The sequence below is a fragment of the Colletotrichum spaethianum genome, assembly GCF_022836535.1.
Source record: "Colletotrichum spaethianum MAFF 239500 DNA, contig13, whole genome shotgun sequence".
Taxonomy (NCBI): Eukaryota; Fungi; Ascomycota; class Sordariomycetes; order Glomerellales; family Glomerellaceae; genus Colletotrichum; species Colletotrichum spaethianum.
In genome coordinates this window covers 293172-317051 of record NW_026054783.1, presented here as the reverse complement: position 1 = coordinate 317051, position 23880 = coordinate 293172, and the positions used below count along the sequence as shown (strand labels likewise).

The 23880-nt window shown below is 54.2% G+C and overlaps 6 protein-coding genes across 6 annotated transcripts; 1 reads left to right on the top strand and 5 right to left on the bottom strand.

Moving 5' to 3' along the window:
* Window positions 1–287: 287 nt before the first annotated feature.
* On the bottom strand, window positions 288–644 carry ColSpa_05760 (uncharacterized protein; the record flags this gene model as incomplete). Its single annotated transcript, XM_049271972.1, has 1 exon — window positions 288–644. One exon carries the CDS (start codon window positions 642–644, stop codon window positions 288–290), a length of 357 nt encoding a protein of 118 aa, XP_049127929.1.
* A 74-nt stretch (window positions 645–718) lies between these two features.
* ColSpa_05759 (uncharacterized protein) lies at window positions 719–1438 on the bottom strand (the record flags this gene model as incomplete). The annotated part of the gene is made up of 1 exon (XM_049271971.1): window positions 719–1438. The coding sequence occupies one exon, from the start codon at window positions 1436–1438 to the stop codon at window positions 719–721; it is 720 nt and encodes a 239-aa protein (XP_049127928.1).
* A 6004-nt stretch (window positions 1439–7442) lies between these two features.
* On the bottom strand, window positions 7443–7704 carry ColSpa_05758 (uncharacterized protein; the record flags this gene model as incomplete). Its single annotated transcript, XM_049271970.1, has 2 exons — window positions 7443–7527; window positions 7583–7704. 2 exons carry the CDS (start codon window positions 7702–7704, stop codon window positions 7443–7445), a joined length of 207 nt encoding a protein of 68 aa, XP_049127927.1.
* Window positions 7705–12454: 4750 nt separating this feature from the next.
* ColSpa_05757 (isocitrate dehydrogenase [NAD] subunit 2, mitochondrial) lies at window positions 12455–14083 on the bottom strand (the record flags this gene model as incomplete). The annotated part of the gene is made up of 5 exons (XM_049271969.1): window positions 12455–13246; window positions 13304–13455; window positions 13479–13512; window positions 13797–13856; window positions 13997–14083. The coding sequence occupies 5 exons, from the start codon at window positions 14081–14083 to the stop codon at window positions 12455–12457; spliced, it is 1125 nt and encodes a 374-aa protein (XP_049127926.1).
* Window positions 14084–15150: 1067 nt separating this feature from the next.
* ColSpa_05756 (exocyst complex component SEC5) lies at window positions 15151–18400 on the top strand (the record flags this gene model as incomplete). Its single annotated transcript, XM_049271968.1, has 3 exons — window positions 15151–15487; window positions 15539–17631; window positions 17681–18400. The coding sequence occupies 3 exons, from the start codon at window positions 15151–15153 to the stop codon at window positions 18398–18400; spliced, it is 3150 nt and encodes a 1049-aa protein (XP_049127925.1).
* Window positions 18401–19238: 838 nt separating this feature from the next.
* On the bottom strand, window positions 19239–21789 carry ColSpa_05755 (satratoxin biosynthesis SC3 cluster transcription factor SAT20; the record flags this gene model as incomplete). Its single annotated transcript, XM_049271967.1, has 3 exons — window positions 19239–19492; window positions 19559–21148; window positions 21288–21789. 3 exons carry the CDS (start codon window positions 21787–21789, stop codon window positions 19239–19241), a joined length of 2346 nt encoding a protein of 781 aa, XP_049127924.1.
* Between the last annotated feature and the right edge of the window lie 2091 nt (window positions 21790–23880).

Here is a 23880-nt window from a genome sequence, read left to right as displayed (position 1 = left end):
TACTGCCTCCCAGATATCGCTGTCTGTTGGGTATACGAAAGGCGTTTTGTAGTCATGCTCTAAGGCAAGTGCGCTGAAACGACGTAAATCACACATGAAATCATGTAGAAGCGAAACCTTGATTCAAATCATATGCCTAGCCGCCCAGAAGCAAACTCTATACCCTATTTCCTAGTCCTGTTAAACCTTTACGCCGTTCCCGTACCTTGCCCGTCGCCGCGCTCGAGTGAGTCGACTGACTTGACCGTAATACACCAAAGAGCATACTGGAGTAGAAGGAAAACAGGCTATGCGTGGACACGGCCTTGGGTCGCATCCTGGTTCTCGTTTTCACTGACGACGCTGCCAACCTCAGACCAGCTCGCGGGGGTCATCATGCCCTCGCTTTCGCTCAGCACATCGTAGTACCGGCTGTTGTCGCCGGTCCTCGATGAGGCGGCATCGTTGGCAACGTCCTCGCCAGAACCGGCGAGAGAGGCAGAGTCCGTGGGAGTGAGCTCGCCTTCGCTGACGAGCTCGGGCTCGGACATAGGAACGGGTGGCGACATGGGGAGAGGAGAGTAGAAGTTGGAGGCGGTGGACCCTTGCGCCCAGGCCTGGATAGAGGCGTAGGCCTCCTCGCGGTTTTCCTGGCCGGCAGTCATGTACTCGTCGGCGCCGAGCTCGCGATCGAGAGTGGCAGACTTCTCGGACTCGGAAGAAGTCTCAGCAACGTCGATCAGTGGGGGCATATGGGCGAGAGTGGCGGCGATATCTCGGGGCGCTCGTCGGCGTCACGGGTAGTAGCACTATAAATGTCTGACACGGCCTCGTCGCGGCCGGGAGAAAGCTGGCTTGGCTCTTCCACCGTCGGCAGCTCATCCTGATCGATTTGGTGCTCGTCGGCAAAGGGGTTGGCGTAGAGCGAGGAGTTCAGGCCGCGGACACCTTCGTAGCGGCGACGGACAAGACCCTCATCGTTGTGGACATTTGCGCCCGTGTTGAAAACAAAAGATCCCTTCTCGCCGTTCTGGTCCTGTTGCATGAAGTCGTCGAAAGACCTGCCCCGCGTGGGCCCGGGCGGCGGCAGTTCCCGGGAACCGGACTCCTCGGCCTCGATTCTCTCCTTCTCCGTTTTGGCCAGGTGTACAGCATTCCAGTACAAGAGTTCCTCGCGCTGGCGGCGGCGGGTCTCATCGTCGGCGTCCACGCCGGACTCGGCTCCTCCTCGGGACTCTAGGAAGCCTTGGGCGTCCTCGGGGCGGTTGAACATGGGCGGGCGGTCGCCGGGCTCGATGCCCTCGCCCAGCGAGTGCAGTGCGACTGCAATACGCCTCCGGATGTCGTCGGCATACCGTCGAAGTTCGGGCGACTCGTAGATGGCAATAGCAGCTGCTACGGCAACAGACACAGCAATAACGCCGGCTGAAGCCAGGGCACCATTGTTAACGGGAGGCATCGTCAGGTAGGCAAGGCGGTGTGAATGCAGATGCTTGGGGGGCGACAGCAAGTATGTATCAAGGAAGAACACAAGCTGCTCAAGGGAGAAAACGAAAAGTCGACCCGAGAAATAGGATTCCAAGCTCTAAATTGGCCACGCGCTGAACAAGTTGGGATTGCGTGGTCCCGGAGGCTATTCGCCACAGGCCTGACCACCTCAGGCAAGCAACGTGATTCGCAACAGCGCTGACGCGGGGTAGCGTAGGCATAGGTGAAAGAGCAGAATAGGAGATCGCCGGGCGGTGTTTGGGGAGATGGGGGAGGGGACATGGGAGGCGGTACAAGCGATAGGCAGCGACAAGGGACGATTTGTGCATGCATCACTCACCTTTGGCTGCAATTGGCACGGGCATTTTGAACGACCCTCTGATCGACAGGTCAAAAACCGACAATCAGAAACAAGGTAACGACCCAAGGTTGGAGTTGGAGGAAAGGAAGAGGAGGAAGGGATCATACGGAGGTGAAGGACGGGCGTGGTAGTGTAAGTAAAAGGTTGCGGTGCGGCACGGCGGTGGGAGGCTGTGCGACTTACATACGACGGTAGATACCTCTGGGGATTGCGTACCCTCCGACTGCGGTATGGGCTTCAGAGGTCAACGAGGCAGCTATGTACCCTGGCACCTCGTTCGGTGCATCCGTACCGCTATCCAAGCAAGAGAGTACCCTTTCCTCCCATGACAGCCCGGATCCAGGGCTGCCGCGGAGGGGGTACCAGGAACGTTTAACCAATAGTCCGCCGCTGTTAAGCAGAATTGGGGGGATCCCTGGCCATGGGCTGCGTAGGGGGCGTCCGAATGGCTTGGTATCGATTACACTTAAGGGTTGGCCTCGTGGTGCACCTTGCTGCCAGACAGGCATGGACGTTTTGGTCCGAGTCCGTGGCGCGGTCAAACGTTCGACGAGTCACCTCCTGCGGCGCGGCGAGAGAGGGAAGGTGGTTGCGTTCTTGCTGGGTTTGGCTTAAGGTGTTTTGGGGCGGCATGGCACACTAGGCGCTAAACAGCATAACGAACCGCCTACATATGTACAATAGTGGTTTATCGCCACAGCATAAAATAATTAGGTACCACAGTGCCCAGCTGTGGCATAGTTGAGCCCAAGCTTCGCACCCAGTCCATCTCTCAATAGTTGCCTCACACCGCTGGGCCAAATTGCAACGAGGCCTTGGTCGAAATTATTCTATGAGTGGCAAGGCAGCGCGAGACTCGACATCAAACTAGCTCGCGTCGGCCGCCAGACTTTGTCCGTAGTAGCGTCAAGACGAAGCTCGTACAACACGCGGAGTGAGGGATGCGGAGCTCATGGGACCTCGGCGTCTGGTGCCGTTCCACTTAAAATGGAAGATACATTTGCTACCCGCGTGACCTTTTAGTAGATAGAATACAGCCCAACAACTACAGCACCTCACTGTTCAATCCACCATGTAAACGGCAGCGTGCTCATGTTCTGGTTGACGGCGCTGCTCACCTAGAGAGGTCCTGGATGAATCATTTGTATGACGTGTTGGCGTCCAAAGAGGTACGGAACCGGCCGGTCCTTGGCTGGAGATGTTTGTGTTTCCATATATTGCGGCGAGCAAGACTAAAGCTAGGGTATCTTACGGCTCGTAAACTTTACAGAAATAAAATCTAGCACTTGTTCTCTTGTCCCCCTCTTTTTCATTCTTTTATCCCGGAGCATCCTTCGTTGCGGAAGCGCCTTCACCTCACCGCCGCCAGCGGGTCCGTGCAACCAATGACGCGACCCACTTCGTCCGTTCAGTCTCTCTTCCGGCCCGGCGCCGATTAAATACCCACTTTATCCGGTTGACCGGCTTGCTGACCGGCCTGCTGATCGGCCATCTGTAATACACGATGTATGGACCAATCAAGACTGTCAGGAAGACTATAAATTCACCCGGGTCATCCTGTGACTTTCTATCATGCTTCTTTCCTATATGAGCCCGAAAACCATTGACGGCTGTTGGTTTTCTCACTTGCTTGTCTTACCTTTGATATTCGCCGAGGATCCCATATCTATTGTAGCTACAAAATTTCAATGCTGGTGGCCGCGCTCTCAGGCTTACAGTCACATATGACTCGGTTGAGAGAGTTTTCAGACTAACATATGACTATCTGTTATTTCGTTTAATGTATATGGATTCTCTAGGGACATGTTAACTGCAGTCAGCCTCAAGAAACCAATAAACTCGAGCCTGGTCATATCTGAATGGTTGGAGATGCAAGCCAAAGACTTGAATAAGACATGTATTCAAACATCAAATCGATTCTTTTGGGCGGTAAATTCAGTTTGCATGTCTTGTGGAAATTAACGTACTATAACCGTGACAGTTTTCGCTCTCTGCATCTTCCGCGTACCACCGTAATTACAGCTATTCTTTGACAGGAGACGAGGGACTTAATCTTTGTATTGTTTACTACCGTATCCTCGGGTGGGCCGAACGTTTCCCCACTCCATAGCCGGGAGTTCGGAAGTGCTGTAAAGGCACAACAAGCACCAAGCAAACAAATACCCCTTACATCGCCTAAACTATGAGTTACTGCAAACATTCGAGTTGTCTCGGGTTTTCTCGAGCTACAATCACATACTGCGCACATACTTTCGTGTGTATGAGCCTAGCTACATCGGAAAGTTTCGAGCATGGTAAGATTGGGCAGTATCATGGTCACAGACAAACGTGGCCTAAACTAATAAATAGTCCAAAGTGGTGAGGGACGGAATCAAGCGTAAAATTCTCTCTTTACCCCAAACCTTATTCTATTGCCTAGCAGTATACGGGATACATAGAATACAGTCATCGGTTTCCGAAAAATCTCTATTCGCCTTTATCAGATATACCCAATAGCACATCCTTCTCCATCAAATGAGGTTCAGCACCATCGCCACTGGCGGATTAGCCGTCCTTACTGGCGCGGTTTTCGCTGCCTCTTGTACTGAAAGCGGCACTGAGATGTCCAGTCGGTAAGTGATTCGAGCACTCCTATGCCTTTGCCATCCACGGCCCCCCACCCTCTCCCTTGCATCAACGATCCCGAGGCAGTTAGCTTCTTAGACATCTATTCTCTGTCCTTTTTTGTTCCCAGACCAAGCACGAAACTGTGTATTAGAGAGTGGCTGAGTCGCGGAGTTACTCATAATCCCTTTTATGTAGTTACAAAGTTAAGGCCGATGGAGTTGGTGACATTCCCGCAGTCTGTGGTGACCTTTGGCACTACCTTGGAAGGTTCCCCTGTTCTCCCTCTCAGACACAGTAAGAATTCACAAGCCTATGTTTGCTTTCCTATGGCTTTTTGCTAATCTATCTGTCATCTCACAGCTGCGGAGGTGAGAACGGCAACCTCCTATGGCAATTCCAGGCCACCAATTTCTGCAACGACGGAATGGTCAGATCATCTTGGTGGGAGGCTACCCACAACGTGTTCGGACTTATTGTGTGCGACTTTCGACCTGATCAAAGTGCCATGAGCGTTGGAAACGATGGAAGCAGCGAAGGTGAGAGAAATGTCACTTTTTTAAACCGGCCATGAATACGCCTTGTTCGATGTTTCCAATGCTAGACAGATGCCATCATCGTGGTTCCAGGCTGCTCTCCATGCCTATGTTGCCTAGCCGCCACGGATGGCACTTCTATGCTGTTAAAGCACTCAATTTTCGGCAGTCATCACTTACAAACTGGACTATACAAAATACAGGGGAAGCGGTCGATACTGCTTTCATAATAGCGTTGGCTCAAAATGTAATACTCTGATCGTTCTAGACCTTGTCCCATGATGTAGCCGCCTTCAGACTAGATAAACTGTAATCCAAAGCAAATTACGTTAGTCCTGAACAGCTACCAGTGTTGCCCCAAAAGCCATCTTAGTACGAAGAACTACGGTTCGCCCCGCAAAGAGCGCAATTTGAAGATTGGCCTAGATGGTACAGATGCCTCATATATTCTAAGAACTTGATGGCGAGACTTCTTAAAGGAAATAGAGGGCCCTTGCGATACAAAGTAACCAACTGTAGTGTTTGGGTATTGTTGGATACACTCGGCCGAGATGAGTTGATGCATCTACTAGAGATGAACACGCTGCTTGATTCTATCATAGACATAAATCAGCCTTGAACAAAGTGGTATGCACGTAGCAACCGAGCAAACCCAAATTGAACATGGTTCCAGCCATGCCCCGCGGTGGTGCTTGGCTTGATTCTTCTAGGGCGATGTCGGCCTATCCATCAGACAATGCCTTCTCAGCAAAGGTCAAGCCCTCACCACGCCCTAGTCACTTTAAGCCATCTGTACGGGGTATCGATGGAATCCCGGCAACACATCGTAGCTGTGCGAGGATTCCGTTTGAACCCCAGCCTCTGTTTGTCGACATATGGGCATACTTCGAGTCCGACCGCAATGACGCCTATGGTGGGGAGAGCAAGATGACTTTTAGAGACCAGTTCATATTACTCAACACTCGACTTGTCTTTTTCGTCAGTTGCTTACCTCACCCCACTACCTGATTGTTACTTTTTCTCACCGGGGGTACGGCATCAGGGTGGTCTGCGACTTGTCGAGCTACTTCCAGGGCCGATGCTCGTCTCGCGTGGCCTGCAAGGATGTGATCAGACTAGCCCTGCTTCTCGGAAGAAATGCCATCCATTTTCACAGCAACCTTGGCATATAACAGTTCGTTGGTTACTCTTGGCATCCGCTCCGCTGGCTGGATGTCAGGATGCGGTAGAAACACAGATCATTTGTAATCACAGACGCGTGCACTTCAGACAGTCACCGAGCGCCATTGTCATCCATTGACGTCACCACCCGAATTACCGAGGACGAACACAGTGTCCGTGGGAACTCCTTGAGCAACATACCCAAACTAATGGGCATACGGGCTAATGGCGGTTGAGCGAAAGCGACAGCGACAGCGGCCCAGTCGGTCCCACTTCGCCGTCCGGGGGTTCCGCCAGCCCTCGGTACCGAGTCGGTGATCCTCGGTGACCTGAAAAGCGAGGAACGAAGGCTCCCCAATCATGAATTTGCCGCTCAGACGTTGGACTAACGCAAGACGCACACCGGCATGCTGGGGCCACGACATCGACGGGTTGAATGCCCTAGTGGGCTCGAGGGCAGTGGTATCATCCGGCGTCACCGTCAGGTGCTTTGATCGCCCGAAGCGCGTTCGGTAAGGCTGCCGTCACATGGCAGTTCGCAAGGCAAAAAAACATTGGTAATGGCGACAGCGATAGCAACAGCCCAAGTCGAGGGACTCGGTAAAGGGCCCATGACTCAACAGATTGAGGGACTGTAGGCTCAAGTCTTCTGGGGCAACGTGCGCAAGCACCGATTCCCTTTGAATCAAAGCTGTACTCTGTGAAGAGCTTGCATTCCCAACAAGGCTATGCATGCATTGCATGCAGCGCAGTACATCCGCCCTCGAGGAGGAATTCATTACTCCACGGAAGCACCGGAAGTAGGTCCACTTGGAAAATGTCTCGATGGGCTCAAGTGCGTCTGGTCAGAAATAGTTAGGTTGAGAAACAATGTATTGAATTTCCGTACAATAGCAAGATTGGTATCAGCTTCGTGCTGCTCTGGACAACGCCCAATTATGAAAACTCCGTGCAGACCCTGCTTCGCTCTAATGCAGACCGATGATATCATCCGATAGGCGCGTCCTGGTCCTGGTCCAAGTCTCCAGTCTTTCTCTGTTCATCGCGCCTTTCGAGACTGAGGACTTTACGCGCATCAAGAGGATTGACGAACGGATTCCAAGGATGTTGGTGCGTGGAGACCGTTGATTGCCGTCAACTCCGATCAGGTACCGGAGGATGTGGTTCATTTCTGCTTGTTCATCCGTGTAGCGCTTGTTGTAACGCCGCCGTGAATAATGTGGTAGGCGTCGCTTTCCCCAACGCCGTCCCTAGTCCCGCCTTTTTATCCCGTTCCCAGACCAACTATCCAACTTTCCCATTGAGGGAGCCGTCTAGTGGTTGCTGCTAGCGGTCGAAGCGGACGAGGAACTGGCCTGGGAGTCGGAAGAGTTGGTCCTGGTGGCCTTGACGCGCTCGCTGAGAGACAATGTTAGTAACGGATCACGATGTGTTGGGGACTGATGAGACATACTAGGAAGACCGGTCCTGGAGGTGGCACTCGTACTTGGCACCGCCAGTCTTGACGTGGAAGCGGATGCCCTTGCTCTGAAGAACGGACTGGAGCTGGCCCTTGTGAACGTCGGAGGAAGGCATTGTGATTGTGGGGGGCTGGTGTGAGGGTGTTAAAGTGACAGTCTCCGAGGAAAAGATGATTGATGTACTAGAGTGTAACTGCGTGTAAGACTTGACAGGAAAATAGGTGGTTGTTGCAAAAAATCCTGGAACTAGAAGGGGGAGAATAGCTTCAACATATAGCAAAGGACATGCAGAAACACTTAGACGGCGTGCCGACTTATCCAGGGTTGTTGGCCACATCACACGTAACCTCGAGACATGTGGTGAACACGGCGGATGGGCCCCGGTGCCGACGGAGCTTGTTGGATTCGAGGATGAGGACAAGCTACGGAAAGGGGTACGGGTAACCCCTGCAGAGGCCGAATCCCGTCAAGGCAAAGCAAACCGACATGAGCGATATTCTAATGACTTGGGACTGGACCTGGACACCAAACCGAAGGTCAGGAGCCAAGGTAAGTATCCATCCGTACATCCTACTTATCTTACCCCATACTTCATGGGCTGGTTCCAGCAAGATTTCATGCTTGGGTGTGCGTCGATGCGCGCGAGCGAATGGACACACAGACAACGGAGGATCCAGACTGGAATTCCTGGCCCATGCCGCCGATGTGGGAAGCTTGATCCGAGGTACTCAGGTACGCGACACGCGGTATCTGTCAAGTCAGAGTTCCAGGCGTGGTCTTGGGGGTTGATACCAAAACTATACCAGAGCAGGACGGTACCTGGGGCTAGCTTTAGTCAACGTACCGAATACGTACAGAGTACTGTTTCGCGCTCCACAGAGGGACAGAAAATTCGTCGGAACGTTCTTGGTACCAGCGATACCTCCTCTCCTCCCCTTCCATCCGCCATCCCCCTCCTCTTCCCTTCCTAGTGTACAGAGATACTGCTCCATTTCCGTGTGCTGTTCCCACTCGTGCCCATTTGCATTCCCGTTCCTGCCACTGGCGAACAAACAGGAGGAGACGAAGAGCCCCATCACTGGCACTCTCCGTTAGCGTGGGGTTCCGCACCTGCGGTGAGATACGAACCGCGAATCAAGTGGCTCCTCGAAGGTCCTCTCCTTCAACGGGAGGAGGCTTCATCCCGGTTGCTAGCTTGCTTTGCTATCACGGACGAGCGCGAGAAGCCGTGAGGCGAGCGAGCCCGCCGAGATTCCTGCGAGTCTAACATCAGAGGGAGATGCTCTCACCCTACGCTCCCTCCCGCCCTGCCGCCAACCATGTCTCTGTCTTTGCTCACAACGGCAACAGGGGCCCGACCTCTCAACCATGGAATACAAGATCAGAGGAAATTGTGCCCTGCGAGGCCCAAGTGACACTGAGATACTTCGCAGAAGCCTACATACAAGGCAGGTGTTGACTGGTCAGAAATCGACTCGAGATCATGGCAGGGAGCGTTGACTTTTCCTCTTGACCGGGACCGCCTAAACAAACTTTCGATCTCGCAGAGGGGACTCCACGGTGGTTGGCTGTGACCAACGAAAAGAGGGCGAGAAATCACAATGCCAAGCGGCCGACGAAAACCACGCGAAAGAGTATGCTTCTAGAAGCGTTCGACCACCCTCGCCAAGCATTTGCAAAAGCTTGGTCTTGCCTGAATCGACCAAGCTGTCATCCCATCGTTCACTCATGCGCTCCAATACATCATTCCGGACAGCAGGGCAAGCCTTGCTTTAATCGGCCACGACCTGAGCCAATACAATCTGCTTAGATCCTCGCAATCACAAGCGTGCAATCACAGGCTGACAAGACAGCACCGAAAGGTTTAACGCCGGCATCAGCAGTCAGAACCATCGAGCAGGTGATGTTGTAGTACCTGATTGGGACGACTCAGACGGCATTTCAAGCCGTCTGTTCCGGACGTACTGAGGCGAGAGGATCACCTTCAGCAAGAAACATTGTTTGGAGGTCAGAGGACGGGGGACACGAGAAAGCCACGCCTTGAGCGCTCCTGTGCACCGGCGCACCGCACCGCACCGCACCGCACCCCTCCCCCATCATCCGCGACGATCCCCACGGGGTCGAATTTCACCCATCACAACCAACCCAGAAATCCAAGGATCGTGATTCCCAAATCCATGTTGCAGGAGAATGGGTGTCCCAATTAACATGCGGGAAGATGTCCGTTGAAGACAGCACACTTCCACAAGCTATAGGCACTTTAGACAGGTAACACAGGCTGCTGCTTGGAGGACCGGCGCCGTTCATTCTGGCTAAATGACTCGCACCTCGCGCGACGGTGTTCACAGCCGCCCGGGTGTGTCTGTCTGATTGTCAGACTTGCTCTGTCACTTCGGTCGTCTCCCGAGAAATGTGCCACCAGGCTTCTAACTTACAGCGTTGATCTTCGTCAGCAGGCGGCGTCATTGGGAATTTCGAATTGGGGGGGAGGGGGGACCTTCGGGCTCAACTTCGGCGCCGGCTCGATTTCAAGGGTTACCGGCCAGACTGCCGTAATGACTTGATAGTGATCGTCTGCAGAACGGAAACGTGGATACACTCGCCTCAAAGGATACTTCATTCCTGCAAGGCAACGTGTACTCCTTGCTTCGGGATGGCAATGTCCTACTGAGCCCCCTCCCAGGACATGTTCCAGCCTTGGTCAACGGTTAGTTTTGCATCATAAAAGTGTCTCCGACCGCGCCCTCGCCCGTGCGCCGAATGCCTGGTGTTTTTCCTTCGGTCTGAAAAACTGCAAGATTCTCCCCAGGCAAGAGTTTCAGCGTACGAAGAGCCGCGCTTGGGCAGGCTGAGAAAGAGCCTCCAATGACCATGTCGTGCAGCCGATGGTTTTGCAAAACCCACGCTTGCTCGTCTCGGCGGCGACATTCCCAGTGCTTTCCATTTCCATTTCGTGAAACACTGCCTCGAAGGAGAATCTCGGCTCCTACCCCCGGCAGCATGCTGTGCGCATCGACAACTTTAACTTGGACCCGACAACCTCTCCGTCTCAAGTTGGGCACGTTCGCACTCAAGTCTCGTCGAGGGAGAAGGAGGAAGAAACGGTGAACGAGGGGAGAAACCGAACCCAGGCAGGCCCAACTCTCGAAATCAACATGTCCCCAGGAGACTAGCCATACCAAGCCTTGGCCGCATATCACGATTCGGAGGACATAGGACCGGGGACTCTTAACAATCACTGGACGGAAACTAGGCGTTCCGCAAAATCCTATTGGTAGGTAGCTGGCTGCTATGTCTTTTTTCCTTTCCTTCTTCGACCGCCGTGCTTGCGTCCGGACGAGACGTGCCCACTGACTTACCCACGCGACTTGCATCTTTTCTCGGGTAGATGTATCAACAATGGTGTGGAGAGCTGCTCGTGGTAACACAACCGCAAAAAGGAGGATGCAGCGGCTCGCAACTCAACACACAATGGAGAGGCGCCACGCGACCATCTGGCCCCTCCTCCATAGGCCATGATCATCTTCTTACACGACACAGCATGACGAGGCGACAGCCTACCTGCCTGTCTGCCAGGACGTTAGTCGTCCAGCGCACCCATGACCCCGGTTGTGTGACTTTGGTATACTGCATCGGTCGACTGTTGAGAGGATACATTGTGCCTCCTCGTTCCGAACCCGTTACCGACGTGAGGCGAAGGAATATTTGCTGGCTGCTAGCTGCGATGCTTGGCGGGCTTGGCTGCCAGCCATTGACTCGAGAAAAGACACGAGATAGGAGAGAGGAGGGACGGGCAGTTGTCTTCCGTCTTCTTGAGCTTCCGTTTGACCTTGGCGGTCTCTAGACCACAAACGTGGGGGCTTAGCCACGGCGTTGTGTGCCATGCGAATATTTGGTATGTCTATCGACTTTCACAGACCGCTCAGGAAGTTGCATTAGCGGCATGCCCTCTAAACACTTGGGAGCGCTTCTGCTGCTTGTTGTGGTCTCTCCGTGATCCTCTCGATGACACCGCCAGGCGCAACCCCGTCTCCGTAACACAACACCGCAGATCCCTCTGGCCAGCATTGTCCGCCTTGACCAACGTGACTTCCCACTCGCTGAGCTGTCAAGACCCAGTTGGACCAGCCGATCTCGACCACTAAGACATCTCAAGCCTCACTCCGACCTGCGTCTGCCGTTCCGGCGTGCTTTTCGGGCCCCGCCGGGCTGAGGCCGTCAAACTTGTCACATCTGTCAGGCGTCCTTCGTCTGTCCGAACGGACGCCAAGACGACTTCGTCCCTAGGCTCGCATCTGCGGTGGTCTTGGCAACCATTCTCTCTACACACCGGGCTCGTCTTACCTTTGTGTGTTCACGGACATTCGCGGCGCGTCCTTTTCGAGTGCCAAGAACATGTCGTCCCTTTACCGTGTTGCTTTCCCATTCGACCGGCAGTTTTTCTTAGTCACGCGTTCCCTGATTCTTGTGCAGCTCAAGATTCTTGGCCTGTTTTTCGAGGATGCCGGCAACAGAATTCTCGAACATTGAGTGGCTGACCCGAAAGACGAGGCGCCCGCAAGGCCTCGAGCCAAGGGAATGGTCTCACAGTAGTCACGGGGTGCAAAGCTGCTTGTTCGATCGTCTTGCTATTGACTAACACAGTCCGCTTGATTAAATCACACTTGTTGCCGCCACGCCGCTACAATGCTGCCAGTCGCTCAAACAGGTTTCCATTCTTGTCCAACCTTTTTGCATCACTCGCGGGGAAACAAACGCACATAAAAACCAGCTTGGGAGTTCATCAACTCATTCAACGACTATGGCTAACGCAAGGAAAAAGAAAAATACGTTGTCTAAGATCGTACAGTTCTACAGGTAGGTATCTACAACTTAGAAATGATGGCGCCGGCGAACTCGTGGGTCTTGGCCTTGCCACCCAGGTCGCCGGTAAGGGCCTTTCCTTCCGCAAGGGTATCAAAAGCGGCCTTCTCGATTCTGTCGGCGTACTCGCCGAGGCTCATGTGGCGCAGCATCATCATGGAGCTGAGAAGCAGAGCAGTGGGGTTGGCCAGGCCCTTGCCGGCGATATCAGGGGCGGAGCCGTGGACGGCCTCGAAGATGGAGCACTCGTCACCAATGTTGCCGGAGGGGGTAAGGCCGAGACCACCGATCAAACCGGCGCACATGTCGGAGAGAATGTCACCGTACAGGTTGGGCATGACAAGGACCTTGTCGTTGTAGGGGAGGGGGTCGGTGACCATCTTCAGGCAAGTGTTGTCGAGCAGCTCGGCGTCGAACTCGATGTCAGGGTAGTCCTTGGCGACCTCGCGACCGGTCTTGAGGAAGAGACCGTCGGACATCTTCATGATGGTGGCCTTGTGGACGACGCGGACCTTCTTGCGGCCAATCTCCTGGGCCTGCTGGAAGGCGAAGCGCAGGACGCGCTCGGAAGCCTCGCGGGTGATGAGCTTGATAGACTGGACGACGCCGTCAACAACGACGTGCTCAATGCCGGAGTATTCACCCTCGGTGTTCTCGCGGATCAGGACGGTGTCGACGTTGTCGTAGGGGGTCTTGTAGCCGGCAACAGAGCGGCAGGGGCGCAGGTTGGCGAAGAGGTTGAAGGTACGGCGGAGCGTAAGGTTCAGGGAGACGTGGCCCTTGCCAATGGGGGTCTATATGTACCAGATTAGTGGGAGAGCGTGCTGGGCGGTGTGTTTTGTTCCACGTACGGCGAGGGGTCCCTTGAGAGCGACCTTGTTGCGCTTGATGCTCTCGATGGCGGCATCGGGGATGGCGGTCTTGCCGTCCTTGAGGATGGGGGTGACATCAACGGGCTCCCAAGTGACGGGGCCTTGGCTGCGGCGAAGATGTCCTTGACGGCCTGGGAGATCTCGGGACCGATACCGTCACCCTCAATCAAGCTGACCGGGTAGTTGCCCTATAGCGCGGCGGGTCAGTATTCTAATCTTGCCTAGGTGTCGCAAGTCGAGTTTCGCCAATTGAGTGATTTTGAGCCACCGCCCAGACTACGAAGACGACACTAGTTCTTGCAAGAGCACCTGGCTTCTTCACAGAGACATTCCCAATCGAATCGCTGGCGAGAGCAGAGAGCAGTCCAGTGTCGAAGTCGAGTGCCCAGCAACAACACAGCCGAGGTCTTGAGACTTTGCGCGTAAAATTTTATGGGGCGGGTAGTAACGGAGGAAGATTGGGATGGCATACGTTGGAGTCCTTGACACCGTGGAACTTGGCGACACGCTCGCTCGAGTAAAATCTGGAGTTCTATTTGTTTGTCAGCTTGCGGTTCTGCTTCAATGGCTGTCCTGCCATGGCCCCTCGAGACTTTGCACGTAGGCGTCGTCGGGCTTCTACAGCCACGGGCGGATCGCGGGACGGCAAGGAACAAGGCGAATTGCGCGCACCTGGAACTGAGAGACGGCGGCGGCGCGGGGAGCAGCGCGCAGGCACTGTTGCCGGAGAGGCGCGGCGAAGGTACGGGCGGCCAGCATCGTGACTGAAGTGTGAGGAGATACGGTCCTTGAGGATTGAAGGATACGTTAAGATGGGGAGTAGTGGCTGGTCGGGGAAAGGTTTCGTCGATTATCGGGGGACGGGAATTTTAAGGTCGGGAGAAGGAAATAATACGTAGCAGAGGCGCCCGGCCGGGGTTGACAGGTGAGAAAATAAGCCGCCGCTTTACCGGAACGGGTCTTGGCTGCTTTGAGGGTGTTGGTTCCAACGGGCTAAGGTCTTTTGGAATAGATAAAAAAACGTCGCTGGGAAAATCCTTCACAGCGAGAATTGTAATTTATATTCGTGGCAGCTACTTCAGTTACAAGAATTTACATTTGAAGTTCAGTCGTGGTTGATCTTGGGCATCTCCAACTGCTGTGCCTGTCTTGCTGCCTTATTGAGTTGTCGCTATCCGAGGTTCATCATCTGAAAGTGGGATCCTGCAGCAGAGCCCCAGTAAAGCGGCGGTCTGTTCTTCACCTGCAGAAGAAAACATCCCGCGGGATTATCGATGACCGACCTCTAGCACCGACTGATGCCGAACGTTCAGCCACAGAAGTGGCTAGATGGCCCCCCCCCCCACTTTGCTCCATTTTCTCGGGTGTCAGGAACGGACCAGAGTTGTTCCCCAGCCGATCAATGAAGTAGAGACCTGCAGCCCTGACCGAGCTCACCTCGAGGCCAGCCTGGTGTGCGAATGGGGGGGTCTCGGTGAGAGCTGCGTCCTATGGCGCTAAGTGGGCTGCATCGGTGTCACTAACTGCTCGCCGCTATTGCAGTGCCTAAGCAGAACATCACTGATTCAAGCTTCCAATAACCACTTCTTTTCTTTCTGCATCCATTTGCGTGCTTTTTGCAGCTTTGGCACGACCGGTGTCTTTGAGCGGCATTGTCACTCGCTCCCCTCTGGCCCATGGAACTGCTCGCCTACCGCGCTTGAGACGAACAGCTACGCGTACTGCTACCTGTGGCAGTGAGCTCCCTCACAGAACCCACAGTCGTCTCCGGTGGGTTGGGATAACGGTCGCTTTCTCAGACAAATACCACACCGAGATACCCCAAGATGGCTTCCGACTACGAGCGAACGATCCTGGACTTCTACCAGCTCCCCACACCATACCCCAATGAGTGGCCCGACGAGAAGAACCAGAGCGATGCATCCGATGACGAGGACGCCAAAGACGAGAAGAAGGCCAAAATGCAGCGCCGAAAGTCGCGGTACCAGGCACTAGAGAGAGCCGTCAGTGATCGGCGGAGCATGATACCTGGAGCCCAGTCAGAAAAGGGAGGTGTCGGTAACATCGTCCAGCGGGACGAACCCGACCCATTGGGCACCACTGACAGCGTTGTCAGGACTCTCCGCCAGTTGGGAGTTCCTATCCAAGATGATCCGCGCCTGCGTACGTAGGTTTCAAAGCGCGAAGACGATGTCAAGACTGACCAATGCGCAGGCAACCGATTCCTACTGTCCTCGACCACCTTCTCTCCCGCCCTGTTCCTGTCACAGATGCATGCAACTGCCGACACTCAAAGCTTGTTGGTTGGCTTGGACACCCTGTCTCAGTCGATTGACCAAAAGTCTGCATCACTCAAGGTCCTGGTGGAAACCAACTTCGAGCGCTTCGTCAAGGCCAAGGCCACCATAGATAATGTCTACAAGGAGATGAAGTATCGCGGCGCCGAGCCACCCCCGCCACCGACAACAGGTCGCGCCCGTGCTCACTCCCGCCATGCTAGTCGAAGCAGCTTCCGAGGCAGCATCAGCAACTTGAACCTCGCTGCCTCCCTAGGATCCCCAACATCGGACGCGCGCAAAAAGAATGCGCTGGTTAAGGAAAGCGAATACGGCGTGGCGGGAATCAAGGCACCTCTGCTGGATGTTTCCGCCAAGGCGGAAGATGTGTGGGGTCCAGCACTGGGAGGCCGTGAGAAGGAGGAGAATCTTAAGGTCGTGTCTGCGAACATCGACCAGTTCAAGGACTATGTCGAGTTGAGCTCGGCGATTGCCGACAGCATCAAGCGGAGGGACTACGAGAGTCTTGTGGAGGAGTACAACAAGGCGCGCAAGTTTTCCGACAATGCCCGGGCTTTGGCAGCGAACCTTTCTACCGAGGCCTCGTCAGACACAATCTACCAGATTGTCCTTGCAGCACGCATGTGGCACGATGTGGACGAGCAGATTCAGGCTTTCAAGCGCGACGTCTGGCGGAAGCTCGTTACCCTTCATGGAGTGTCTAAGTCCGACAATCTGGGCCAGCAGGATCAGCACATGGAGCTAATTAGCCTACTCCTGGAACTGGGCGTGGACGACAATCCGATTTGGGTCTGGCTGCTTAGTCGGTATGACCATCTCAAGGGAAAGATCCAATCGACGTCTGATCGTTCCAAAGTCGAGGTCGAGGTATTGCGACGACGCCTTGCCAATGCCGACAAGCCCGGCCCGCACACGGTCGCTTCTCATCTCCGTTCTTTAGGCCGCGCCACTGTTGAGAATAAGATTGGATCTGCCGACTCTGCCGACGTCATCGAGCTGTGGGAGAAAATGTTGGCATTCTTGTCGAGTATCCTCTCCTCGCAAGGCATCCTCGGAGAGGTTGTGGACTTTTGGCAGATCGTACAAGGCTTCCTGGATGGCAACATCCAGCGCACGCTTCCCTTGGGGTACAACGGAGAGTCTCAGCACCATCATCAATTCACGGAACAGGGCGCGGACGATCTACAAAATGGCACGCTGGAGCTCGTCGATATGATCCGCGAGACAGTGTTTGCCTTCTTCGCAGGTCCACCCCCGGAGGATATTTCACTATTGTTCTCGCCTCTTCCAATGTCACCAAAGAGCCCGCTATCCGCCGGTGCCGGAGGCCTTTCGCCCACCGGACCGAGAGATGCTCGTCTTAATCTTGACCCTAACAACATCCCGCCACCGTCACCCAAGCGCGGCGAGACGTGGGAGAAGCTGGCTTTCTGGCCTCCATGGTCGAACTCGGTCAGCGGTGTTCACTACCTCTCCAAGATGCTTGCCCTGGTGGGTTCCGGTGCGTCCGACTTGGCAAGCATCGGCCCGGTTGCCAACGCGCCAGATGCCAGCGTCCTGGACAGACTCAAGGCACTTGTTAACGTTGCCAGAGAGCGGTGCGTCACTGCTCTTTGCGCCGCATGGAACAAGGACGCCGAGAACATCAAATTCGTCGAGGATTGGCACCGGTCACCAGATCTCGGCGACCTGACCCGCATGCCCTCGAGCTTTTCGGCTTTCGAAGGCGCATTGCTCGCTGGCATGCAGAAAATTCTCTACATATCTGAAGCCATGTCTAAGCCTGGTGCGGGGGATATTGTTCTCCCACCGCCTAGCAAACTTTTGCAGATGGTTAGAAGCCAGTACGTCACGACGCTCTATAAGGCGTTGAGCGGCATGGTGGAAAACGCGGAACGATCTGTCAAGAAGGCTGATGACGACTGGACAACGGATGTGGACGGTACTATTGTCGCCACCGCCGTGCCCGCGCCCAGCGGTGGAAGAGCGACTCTCGATGCTGGGGATAGGGTAAGTTAGCGCATCGGGTATTTCAAGAGTGTTAGCTTACAAAAGGCAGAACGTCCGCATGCTCCTTACTCTTAGCAACCTTCAGGCCCTCCGGGCCAAGGTGGTTCCGAGCCTCAACTCGCAGTTTGAGAACGCATTTTCGGTTAAGCTCAGTGACGAGTCCAAGACAATCAAGGACGTCCTGGGTCAGATCGATGCCAGGCTCTTCCAGTCTTATACCCGGCCATCCATTGAACAGTTGCGGAACATTGTCCAAGCTGGAGTTACCTCGCCAGATTGGGTTCCCGAGACTGGCCAGAAGCCGCGTGAAGCGAGACCCTATGTCTACGAGGCTCTTCTGAGTCTTGTCCTTGTCCACACCCAAGTCTCAACCACCGCCCCTACCCTCACTTCCCAAGTACTCTCCTACCTCCTCGAGCAAACCAGCCGCGAGCTTCTCGAGGCATTCCGCACACGCCAGAGATATACCCTTGAGGCGCTGATGCAAGCCACCCTCGACGTCGAGTTCGTTGCCCAGACGCTCAGCCAGTACACTACCGACCGCGCATCACAACTTCAAAGCGAGATCTACCAGGAGCTCGACGGACGCACCGATAACGACGCTCGCGCCCGGCTGCAGAGCGAGCTCCCGGAGATGCGCAGCGTCCTGAAGCGGCTGCGGGAGGCGAGCAAGAATGAGTTTGCCTGCTTCAGGAAGATTAAGCGTCCCGGCATGGGACCTTCGAGGACGGCCACGGGAGATTCCATCTCCAGTATCGGGAAGGGCTAGTGGCCTCCCCCCCAGTGCAGGATGAGATAGTGGGATGTCCGGCAGCGAATGACAAGGAAGCAGAGAAGAGAGTTGTTTGGGCATGGCCACGAAGCTTCTAGGGGTCGTTATTCCTGTAGTGATGTGCAAACGCGCTGGGCGGGGACATAGAGATTCATGTCTGTAATGAGGCGCATGACTGATGAACGTTCAAGGTCTGATAGATCATGTTTTGGAATACAAATCCAAATATAGGAAACTGAAGAGCTACCCAATTCGGACGTGGCTATCTTGTGGCATGGCTTTAGCCAGAAGTAACTGAAACCGGAACGCGTTCAGAGCAGAAGCCATTCAGACCAGAAACTGTTGGGACCAAAACTCATTCAACCCCAAACTGTGCCACAATCATGTGAGTGTCGACCTCGACTTCTCACTAGTTCACACCGGTGGAGTCACATAATTCAATGATGAACTGCGTCGGTACTTGCGTTGGGTATCTACGAGTAAAATCTATGGGCAATGAATGCCATCCTCAAACCGAGGGTCGCGGGATATTCCCATCTATAAACAGGAAACCCTTCTATCCGAAGTCTACTTTTGTTCCCATTTTCCAGTGCCTCACGCCAAAGTTCTGTAGTCCTTGTGGTATCTAACTTTTTTGTGGTTTTGCTTTTGTTCCATAGTGGCGGTAGTCGTACATCATTATCCTTTGTCGGTTATTTGTTCGTCCAATCGTTCATCATCGTGAATGTGAATGTGAGTGTGAAGGTGCGTGCCTTCACAGGCTGCCTAACTGCTGCTGCCGCTGTCTAATCCCAGTAATAGTTCAAAAGGTATTCACAGAGATGTGCTTGTCGTTCTACGACATGGAGGGCGGCAGCTGCTGAGAGGGAGGGGGTGGGGAAGCCAGGGAGGTAGGGCCATTGTCAGGGCCGGGGCCGGGGGGAGGAGGGGGCGGCGTGCTATGACCAGAGCTTGAGGCAGCGGCGACGTGGTGGCCGTGGTCACCCTCCTTAGGCGGGAGCAGCACTTGACTACAGAAGTGCAGCTCCAGCGAGCGGGACGTCTCGGGACTAAAGGCGCACGTCTCCAGCTTCTGGACGACATCGTCATCTAGAGAAGGAATGACCGTTAGTAAGGAAACTAAGAATTAGACTGGAGGGAAAGAAAGAAGCTTACAGTCCAGGTTCAGGGCTTCAAAGAACTCCGCCATCATGGCAAAGTCTGAGTCGCCAACGTCGATAACGCTAAGACGTCCGTCGAGGGTTCGGAACGTCTTGGGGTGGGACTTTCGGAGAGTCAGGAGCATCTTGAGAAGGTCGGCGATCTCCCGGCCCTGATTGACGTACATTGCAGGAGGGCGGTCGAGGGGCCAGCGTTGACGGAAATCATCCATCTCCCACACCTTGAAAGTCCAGGTCGTCTTTTCGAGGCAGTGGAGGAGAATCAGGATCGATAGATACACGTCAAAGTTGATCCTGGCCTTGCCGTTCTCCAGGCAGCGCTGGAGCTCGCTTATGAGCTTGTTGGACACGTTGTTTGCCTTGCGCTCCGTTGCCGCAGACAGCTGGAAAGTGATCAGGTTGTATATGTCCTGGTCATCGCTTCCGGCAAACTCCTCAGGGCCCCGGGGCGATACAACTCCTTCACGCTCTTCGGCGATGTACCAGCCGCGCTCTCGGTCGAGGATCTCAATAAGACCCCAGAGCTCAATGGCCAGCTTCAGGTTCTTGCCTGTTGTCCTTTCTTGAGGGAACTTCTGGGCAGCCTCCAAAACAACCTGCATGAAATGAGACGGCTCGCGCTGTATTAGGGTCGGCAAGATGGACTTTAAAAACTCCTCCATGCGGGCAGGAAGATCCTCCTTATCCTGGTCGATCATGACAACCTGATAGACTGGCTTGGCGTCTCCATTAGTTTGCTCCGACTCCTCGGCGACAGGTTGCTGGGGGCGGGGAGTGACGAGCGCGGCAAGCGTCAGACTGGGGCTGTCCTCCCACAAGGAGACGACAAGAGAGGTGCCGTTCGACAGCAATTGGTAGTTTTGCCGAGCGTGTTTCACTCTAGTCTGCGCCAGGACTACTATCAAGGCGGCCGAATAGAGAGTCAGTTCTTGGTTAAGGCGGGTACGGACGCAAGGGTAGGTCCAATGACGAGGCCCTTGAATCTTGCGGCACTGATCGCAGGGGTCGTTGGTACCGCATGTCTTGCGGAGGATGCGGCATCTGATGCAGGCCCCTTTCTTACGGGCAGCCTGGACTTCCTTGCGCCGAACCGGATTGTAAGCCTTGCGCTTGTGCTCGCTTTGAGTCCCGTTTCCTATCGGCATTCTAGTGCCGCCTCTGTTGGGCGGTGCAATAGGGGCCACATGAGTCGCGACTGCGGGGTTGTGGTTGGTCGTCATGTAAGTCATCTCACCCCAGGGTTGCTGAGGCTGCTGGGATTGCTGTTGCTGAGGTTGTTGAAGTTGTTGCGGCATAGCAGGGCCAGGGGTGTTGGTGACGGGCACACTGTTGCCAGGAGCCTCTGGCTTGCAAGCTTCGGTTGGAGACATGACGGGACTCAAGACCTGGGGCTCAGGATGCTCAGTAGCCAACTGGGGGTCCATAAGGGAGTCAGTGAGACGCGCGGTTGCGGCGGCGGCGACCGATAGATCTGATGAATCCAAAGCAGTGTTGTTCTGCTGCTGAGTGGCAGCTTGGAGGTGTTCCATCTTCTCCTCTGTGGTGAGGTAACTCAAAGGGTTGGTGCTATCATTGGAAGTGGATTCTGTATGCAAGTCAGCATTACTCATGTTGTTTGTGCCTTTGGTGTGGAAACCATCGAATGCTCTTTGACATTCAAGTAGATTACAGTAGTCGTTGGGAAGAGGAACAAAACAAAAGAAGGAGGCAATACGAAAACTCACCCTTACGCTCACGGCCAGGTCGGTTGTCGTAGCTCACAGGTGGGTTCTCCAAAGTGAACTGCTCCTGAACCTCAAAGCCGATTCCAAGCTGGCGAACAGCTGACTCAGACAGATCGCGACCAGGGACTGAAGGAGCACCCATCTCATTCTCACCAACCTGACGAGAAGCTTCGGCGAGGGTGCGAAGGGCAGACCAATTCTCAGGGGCCTCGGGTGCGACTTCCGCCGCAGCGGGGTCGAGTTGGTTGACGGTGAGATTCATTGATCGGGGTGCTGAAGAACCAGAGTGGAGTCCTGCAAATCCAAGAGCGGCGTTGATGCGCTCCTCGGGAGTAATGGCAGGGCACTTCTCGGTGATGTGCTTGTGTAAGACTTCACCTCTGCCTTTAGGGAAGTTTTCGCCGCATAACTTGCAGGTATGCGGGTAACGATTGCTGGAGTCTGCAAGCTTGGGGCCCCGAGTAAAATACTCCCCAATCACGGGATTCGGTTTTCGACCCATGGCGAGTCTGCTGTTGAATTCTCCGCCGGGTGTTCGGATCGATCCCTAAAGATGCTGTCTTTCCGAAGCTGGGCTTCTCTAGTTGGCAACCAAAGGCTCAATAGTTGAGATACTTGTTGCAGAGTCGCGGTGACCGCCTAAGAAATTCTGCCCTCGGCGTGATAATGGAGGAATTGGTGACGGACCAGCGCTCTGGAGGTTCATAAAGTGAGCCGGTGGATCTGGAGCAGTTCGAAGGCACCATAGGCCAGAAATTGCCTCGCCAGGCTTATACCAGCGGGCGACAAAAAACAATCACCTTGGCTGGACTTGGGCAGAGCGATGCGATTCACAAATTCTGCCACGGCTCACCGACGTTGAGACCGACAAAATTCTCACACCGCTTCCCATGTCGGATAAATTTCATGGTGGGGCCGAGCAGATCCTGTGTGTCACGTGAAAACCCCCACCTCTAGCGGTTCCAGGCTACACCTGGCACCGGATGGCTCTGGGTACAGCTCCGGTATGAGCTTGGTCCTCCGGCACCCACTAGGCCACGAGGACGATACCATCATGGTAGCAGTGAGCTTCACTATGCGACATCTAGGACGTTGTTCTTTAGAGATGGAAGAACAGGCCTTTATCTTGACTTAATAGTAAAACTTGCTCCGTTGTCTTCTCCAGAGCAGTACCGCTTCTTAGCAACCCTCAACATTCGCCTAGGATGCCATGGTAATCGTATCACAAACGAACTAAAAGAACGTCAAGGCTGGAGCAAATTAGACAACAAGCTACAACCATGACGCCTTGGAAAAGCTCCTCGTTGTTGGTATTCTTGATCGAGACGTTTACAACGCGGCTGGTGGACAACCCGTACCTTAATGAAGAGCCTCCGCATGTCCGGGGCCACAAATGCGTCTTGCCGATCATGTAAGTAATCCTCATCTTATTTCCGTATCATATTCCCTTCTTCCAGAACTCGCCAGATGCGCTTTCCGCACGTGGCTTGGCTCGTCGGTCTAACAGGGCCAAATTATCTTACCAGCAGTAAGACCTTCTCCTGCATCCTGCAGTAGCTCCTTGGATTTCAATAGTATTGGAGATCGCACAAACAGGAGACATCTAGGCTTTTGGTTCTTCTGTAGACGATAAGGCATGCCCACAGTCTTCGAATATACTGAGCAGCAAATCATCATTCGCCTTAGCATGCGTTTCTGGTAAACCTACCTCTATGGGCACCGCTTCGCCATCATCTGGGCACACCTCAAGTCAAGTGGCAGTGGCTCACGTTCGATTGTTCCTGGATAGAGGGGCCAAGCGGGTGACAAAAAAAAACCCTTCCCAGGTACACTTAGAAGCCAGTTAAAGATAGCTATACTTGCCAAACCGCGGCCCTACCATACAAATTCAAGTATCTTCTGTATTTATCTAGCCGATCGTCGGCCTTCCTCAGCAACTGTGCCTCTAGCCCTCTGGTAGAATTACTTTGAGGTCAACACAGGTACCTCTATCATAATTCGATAATGTTTTTGTTTTTGTTTCTCGGTCACCCGCTCGAGGGAGTCTTGGCTAAGCAACGTCAGTTTAGTTCGGCAGCGTCGTTGATCAGTGTGACTTCCGGGCACGGGGCCGAATCAAAGGACCATATGAGACATCCCCGAGTCGAAGGGTCTTCGGGTCTCGAAAACCAAAGCGCACTGCTCGCGGCCAGTAATGTCTTGGATTTATGTCCCCTTCTCCAATGAACCTGGGTCTCGGCATCTCATCTCCATATGATTCAAGGAAACCACAGCTATTAGACAAAGCCTGCCAATGCGCCTGGAATGGCGTTGGTCAGTCGTGGCTTCCCACCGTTATAACACCTTTAAGGCCAGAAGTCTCGGCAACTCTACTCCATGATGGCCCCAAGCACGACGCCCCAGGCTGAGCGCGCTTCTCCTGCTGCAACCTTACGCTTATCAGACTACAAGAACCATATCGCTAGACCGTTATGGGTTGCATTTCATTTTCCGTACCCTGGGCTGAGGCGCTTAAGCCCAGCTCCTATAGGAGCGGGGAGGCTACACGAACGGCCGAGCGTGTGGGTTATGCCGCGAAATGAGCCTAACCCCT